This window comes from Sardina pilchardus, chromosome 1 (genome assembly GCF_963854185.1).
Source record: "Sardina pilchardus chromosome 1, fSarPil1.1, whole genome shotgun sequence".
Classification (NCBI taxonomy): Eukaryota; Metazoa; Chordata; class Actinopteri; order Clupeiformes; family Clupeidae; genus Sardina; species Sardina pilchardus.
The window spans coordinates 25,092,380-25,098,379 of NC_084994.1; the positions used below are offsets into that span (position 1 = coordinate 25,092,380).

The 6,000-nt window shown below is 44.7% G+C and overlaps 2 protein-coding genes across 2 annotated transcripts in view; both read left to right on the plus strand.

Moving 5' to 3' along the window:
• The window catches only part of LOC134086228 (NACHT, LRR and PYD domains-containing protein 12-like), a gene marked incomplete in the record, with an annotated part of 983,201 nt that overhangs the window by 763,149 nt on the left and 214,052 nt on the right, over nucleotides 1–6,000 (plus strand).
• LOC134086776 (protein NLRC5-like) overlaps nucleotides 1–6,000 on the plus strand; it is a 62,998-nt gene that overhangs the window by 9,246 nt on the left and 47,752 nt on the right. Inside the window, exons 2-11 of the mRNA XM_062540053.1 lie at nucleotides 447–530; nucleotides 685–840; nucleotides 1,003–1,116; nucleotides 1,227–1,340; nucleotides 1,451–1,564; nucleotides 2,923–3,036; nucleotides 3,169–3,282; nucleotides 3,383–3,496; nucleotides 4,261–4,487; nucleotides 4,683–6,000. The exon at nucleotides 4,683–6,000 is cut by the window's right edge and continues 43 nt beyond it. Of these exons, the coding sequence (XP_062396037.1) occupies nucleotides 686–840; nucleotides 1,003–1,116; nucleotides 1,227–1,340; nucleotides 1,451–1,564; nucleotides 2,923–3,036; nucleotides 3,169–3,282; nucleotides 3,383–3,496; nucleotides 4,261–4,487; nucleotides 4,683–6,000 (2,384 nt within the window). The 5' untranslated portion in view covers nucleotides 447–530; nucleotide 685. The remainder of the gene's footprint in view (nucleotides 1–446; nucleotides 531–684; nucleotides 841–1,002; nucleotides 1,117–1,226; nucleotides 1,341–1,450; nucleotides 1,565–2,922; nucleotides 3,037–3,168; nucleotides 3,283–3,382; nucleotides 3,497–4,260; nucleotides 4,488–4,682) is intronic.

Below are 6,000 nucleotides of genomic sequence, written 5' to 3' on the forward strand. Positions count from 1 at the left end.
CTGGTCTTTTTAGCTATTTATTATGGGATGATGAAGAGATGAGTGGATGAGAAAGATGTGGAGTGGGTTCAGGAAATGTCCTTAGGACAGATTGGGTCCCTGTGACTGTGAGTGGGTTGAAGAAATGACCTCAGGTACCTGGATCCCCATGGGCTCAAGTATGATGGATGTGGATGGTGCTGGCCAAGTTTATTTAACCATATTTAGCAGAAGTTGTGCACTGTGCACAACACAATCTAACCTGTAATTTGCATATCTAAAAGATGGCTGTTGGGCAGATGGACAGGGACACAGTATAGGCATCTACTGTAGTTTAGCTTCACTGTCCTCACCGTGTAAATATGGCTTGGAGTGATATGCAACTCAGGCAGTAAACAAGGTGTACTGTACAGTAACTAAGGTCTTAATATTCCTGTAGTTCATCTTACTTGTCATTGTCATTGCAGTGCTTCTGTCAACGCGACAAATGGTTGTAAACAGTGGAGCAGAAATGGACCCGCGGATCTGATTGGTCCACATCGCCATTTACAGTAAGCACTTCATGAGGAACATTTGATGAGAAATATGTTGCTTCTGACATAAAGGCCACTGACGCACCTTTATGGCTTCATCTTTTTCTTTCTCTCCCTGTGTCTGTCTCTATGCCTGTGTTTCTCTCTATCTGTTTATTTCTTGATTGATTAGGATGGATCTCCCTCAAGAGGGTGAGGATGCTGTTGGTGGAAATCAGACAGGCAGAGCAGCATGTGTTGTGTCCAGCCACGAGTCCCTGAAGGATGAGGAGTCCGTTACTGATGGACATCAGGGGGTCAGCAAAGGACAAGGGCTATGCAGTGTTAGGTGAGTCCAACTCACAAACACACACACACACACACACTCTCCCACACAAACACACTGACTACTTGTGGAGAAAAAGAGCCTGATTGAATCAGTCATCTTAAGGAACAATTAAGAGTTTTTTTTTTTTGTCAAATTAGTTTTTCAAATGTCTCTTGTATCCAGACCGCAGACACACAGACCAGTGTCTCCAGTGCCCAGCTGTGTGTCTCTGAAGAGTGACTGGTCCATGGGGGAGCCTCTTCAGTTCAGAAGTGATCCACCACAGTCAGACTCAAAGTGAGATAGCTATTGTACTCACCTACTGGAATGTGTGTGTGTGTGTGTGTGTGTGTGTGTGTGTGTGTGTGTTGGCTAAATCTGTTAGTTGTGTCTCCTTATGTATCCAGACCGCAGACACACAGACCAGTGTCTCCAGTGCCCAGCTGTGTGTCTCTGAAGAGTGACTGGTCCATGGGGGAGCCTCTTCAGTTCAGAAGTGATCCACCACAGTCAGACTCAAAGTGAGATAGCTATTGTACTCACCTACTGGAATGTGTGTGTGTGTGTGTGTGTGTGTGTGTGTGTGTGTGTGTTGGCTAAATCTGTTAGTTGTGTCTCCTTATGTATCCAGACCGCAGACACACAGACCAGTGTCTCCAGTGCCCAGCTGTGTGTCTCTGAAGAGTGACTGGTCCATGGGGGAGCCTCTTCAATTCAGAAGTGATCCACCACAGTTGGACTCAAAGTGAGATAGCTATTGTTCTTACCTACTGGAATGATGAAGTGTGTCTGTGTGTGTATTAGGGATGTTAACTGGTGACTGTTTGACCGATGGTTGACCGTATCTACGTTAACCAACCAAAGTTGTCGCCAGTCGGTTAAGAAAAAAAAAAAAAAAAGAGGCATCTTTAAATTAGGCTAAAGACAGTGGACTAAACGCTACTACAACTAGCCATCTCATTCCAAGAAGATCTTATTTTGCGTGAAGTTAGCAAATTATCCCTCACACTCAATTATTCATAACGACTGCTTGTAGGCTAGGCTACGTAATAAACCAATAAAAACATTTGGCACGAGGGCTGTGTTTGAAACATCAGTATGCACGCTGGGCAGTGTGCATTTTCCGGAAGTTACGTCAGAAAAGACTGTCCGAAAGTCAAGCGCTCTCACTAGTTGGGTACTTCGTTTGGCGTGATTTCCAAGCGTGCATCGATGCATCTTTTTTGCCCTCAGGTATCCCATAATCCATTGCGCAGCGCAGGTCAAGCTCCACACGTCATGCAAATCGTCAACACACCCCCCTCCCCAATCAGGTGATGCCAACTAGTTAGTGCTGTCCAAATGTAGGTAGGGACGCATACTGAGGAGCAAGCTAACTAAGACGCTACTGGAAAGAAGGTACTATCCAGTGTGCACGCTTGACTTCTGGACACAGCCCAGGTCACAGCGGTGGCCGGTGCGTCTTTTGCAATCTGGAAGTGCGCTGTTTTATCCATTGGTTTCATCGTGTTGCAGTCTAGGCAACTTTCCGCATAAGATGGGCTTAGATTTGGAAAGACATTACATCTACATTTCAGGAAGGGTCATTAATGGTAACAGATAAGGTAATGATCATCTTTCGTTATTATTGTTAGCACTTCCTCAAACTAAGCTGCGTCTCTTCGGAGCTGTCATTTTCATAAGTGAGCCGCGGCCATTTCAGCTTCAAATGAGCTTCTAACGCTAGACAAACGCCTTTATTTGCAACGCGATCACCTTGTAGGCCTACCCAAACCATTTTCGGAGCGAAGGAACCATTTGTCCTCCACTTACAAGCTCCTTGATTTGCAGGACTCATGTTTGGCGCTGTAGGGGATTTTAAAAAGTGAAGTGAGTGAAAGGGCGGCGCCGGGGCTGTGTGTATGAGCGGGGGACAGAGATGAGAGTTGGGAAATTGTGTGGCTGTTATTTCAAATAGCATAATTTATTTTAAACGAATCGGTTAACCGGTTTCAACCGGCTAATTCGCCTCGGTGGTCAGTCAAGAAATGTTGTAGTTTTCGCCATCCCTAGTGTATGTGTGTGTTGGCTAAATCTGTTAGTTGTGTCTCCTTATGTACCCAGACCACAGACACACAGACCAGTGTCTCCAGTGCCCAGCTGTGTGTCTCTGAAGAGTGACTGGTCCATGGTGGAGCCTCTTCAATTCAGAAGTGATCCACCACAGTTGGACTCAAAGTGAGATACAGTAGCTATTGTACTTACCTACTGGAAGTGTGTGTGTGTGTGTGTGTGTGTGTGTGTGTGTGTGTGTGTGTGTGTGTGTGTGTGTGCGCTAAATCTGTTAGTTGTGTCTCCTTATGTATCCAGACCACAGACATACAGACCAGTGTCTCCAGTGCCCAGCTGTGTGTCTCTGAAGAGTGACTGGTCCATGGGGGAGCCTCTTCAGTTCAGAAGTGATCCACCACAGTCAGACTCAAAGTGAGATAGCTATTGTACTCACCTACTGGAATGTATGTGTGTGTGTGTGTGTGTGTGTGTGTTGGCTAAATCTTTTAGTTGTGTCTCCTTATGTATCCAGACCACAGACACACAGACCAGTGTCTCCAGCGCCCAGCTGTGTGTCCATGAAGAGTGACTGGTCCATGGGGGAGCCTCTTCAATTCAGAAGTGATCCACCACAGTCAGACTCAAAGTGAGATACAGTAGCTATTGTACTTACCTACTGGAATGATGTGTGTGTGTGTTATAGGGTGGGTGATACAGTATATATTGTCTACGATAATATTATGAATGTTAAATTGATGTTATCGAGAATTTAAATTACTTTACTGGAAAAAGCACTCCAAATCATACAGCAAATCGGACCCATATACATCCACTGAATTAGGAAGTGTACGCAACAGAAGTGAGAGAAGCCCCTGGCTGCAGCAAAGCAAGTCACATGATCGCTAGAGGGTCCACATTGTCACACGTGCACCTAATGTTTACTTTGTGCTATAAGCTAATGCATTAGTTTCTAGTCTGTAACTTGGAATGCTAGCCTTCATGATCTTAAACAAAACAGTGAAGGAAATAATTTAGATGCACTCAGTTGATCTGCTTAGGGTAGTTTTACAGGTTTGAAAGGAACTTCAGACGTTCTCTTGGGAAACTGTTATGTATCTTCTCAGCTAATGTAGCTAGACCATGCTGTCGCCACACAAGTGGGGACAGGATTAAAAATGTGTCATAGTAGACGTGCGATTATTCATTGGTTGATTTGGTTAAAAAGTCACAGGTTATTGGTTATTGGTTATTATTGCAATAATGCTATTTATAAATAATGAGCTGTAAAGTAACTAAGACTTTTAAAAACATTTTTTTCAAGAATATTGACTAATTGTCGTTCTCGTTTTCTTTTATGTTTGGATGCAATGAGTCATGTGTGTCTCTGTGCAATTATTGTTGTCTCTGTAGTGGGTTTAGGAATTCCCTGACCCAGGATCAGTCCAGGTGTGGAGTGTGTGAGCAGCTACTGAGGGACCCAGTCATCACCAGCTGTGGACACCGTTTCTGCAGGCAGTGCATCAGCAGCTACTGGAGCAAGTCTGGTCCATCAGGAGACTACAGCTGCCCCCAGTGCAGAAAGAGACCCAGAACACACCCACTTCTAAACCCTCCAATCAAAAGGGCCAAAATAACAGGTGAATCAAAAAGTGTTCCATTCAGAGCAGTTTTTCTAAAATAATGCTGCCAAGAATAGGGCCCAGGCCCAGGCACAGTCATGAAAAACATTTCTGTAAGAAACAAGATCATCAAGACATTTTAAGGTTCATTGTTTGCAGCACTTCAAAATGACACATATGAAACTGATTTTGTCTTTTTTCAATTCCAAACAGACAATCATGTCCTGAACGAAATACTAATGACCCATAAAGCCAGTATGAAGAGGAGGTTTGAGAGTATATGTGAAGGCATCATAAGATCAGGGACTCAAACACTCCTGAACAAGATCTATACCGAGCTCTACATCACAGAGGGAGAGAGTGAAGGGGTGAATAGTGAACATGAAGTTTGGCAGGTAGAGTCAGCATCCAGGCCACAAACTACAGACGACACAGCAATCAACTGCAATGACATCTTCAAGCCCTTACCTGGAGAGGAGAGACACATCAGAACGGTCATGACCAAGGGCATTGCTGGCATTGGAAAAACTGTGTCTGTTCAGAAGTTCATTCTTGACTGGGCAGAGGAGAGAGCTAACCACAATATAGATTTTATGTTTGTGCTTCCGTTCCGTGAACTGAATTTGGTCAAACATGATCAGTACAGTCTTCACAGGCTCCTGCTTGACTTCCACCCTGAGCTTAGGGAGCTAGAGGATGGTGAATACAAAGACTGCCAAATTGTGCTCATCTTCGATGGTCTGGATGAGAGTCGACTTCCTCTGAATTTCCAAGAGAACCAGAAGTTGTCTGATGTAACACAAACATCATCAGTGGATGTGCTGATGACGAGCCTCATTCAGGGAACTCTGCTTTCCTCTGCTCTCCTCTGGATAACCTCCCGACCAGCAGCTGCCAGTCAGATCCCTTCTCAGTGCATCTGTCAGGTGACAGAAGTACGAGGGTTCAATGACCCACAGAAGGAAGAGTACTTCAGGAAGAGGATCACTGACCACAATCAAGCCAACAGAATCATCTCACAGATTAAGGCTGCCAGGAGTCTCCACATCATGTGCCACATGCCAGTCTTCTGTTGGATCTCAGCCACTGTCCTTCAGCAGGTACTGGAACAGGATGATGGGAAGGAAGCCCCCAAAACTCTGACGGAGATGTTTATACACTTCCTGCTCATCCAGACCACCAGGAAGAACCAGAAGTATCAAAAGGAAAGTGAGGCAGATAGACAGAGGCTCCTGGAATTGCATAAGGGTGTCATATTGAAACTAGCAGAGCTGGCTTTCAAACATTTGGAGTATGGCAATCTCATGTTCTATGAGGAAGACCTGCGAGAGTGTGGTATTGATGTCAGTGAAGCCTCATTGTACTCTGGCATGTGTACTGAGATCTTCAGGGAGGAATGTGTGTTTCAACACAAAAAGGTGTACTGCTTTGTGCATCTTAGCATCCAGGAGTTTCTTGCAGCACTGCATGTGTTTGTATCTTATCTGAAAAAGAACATGTTAACCTTGGAAACATTTCTAAATAGAATGCC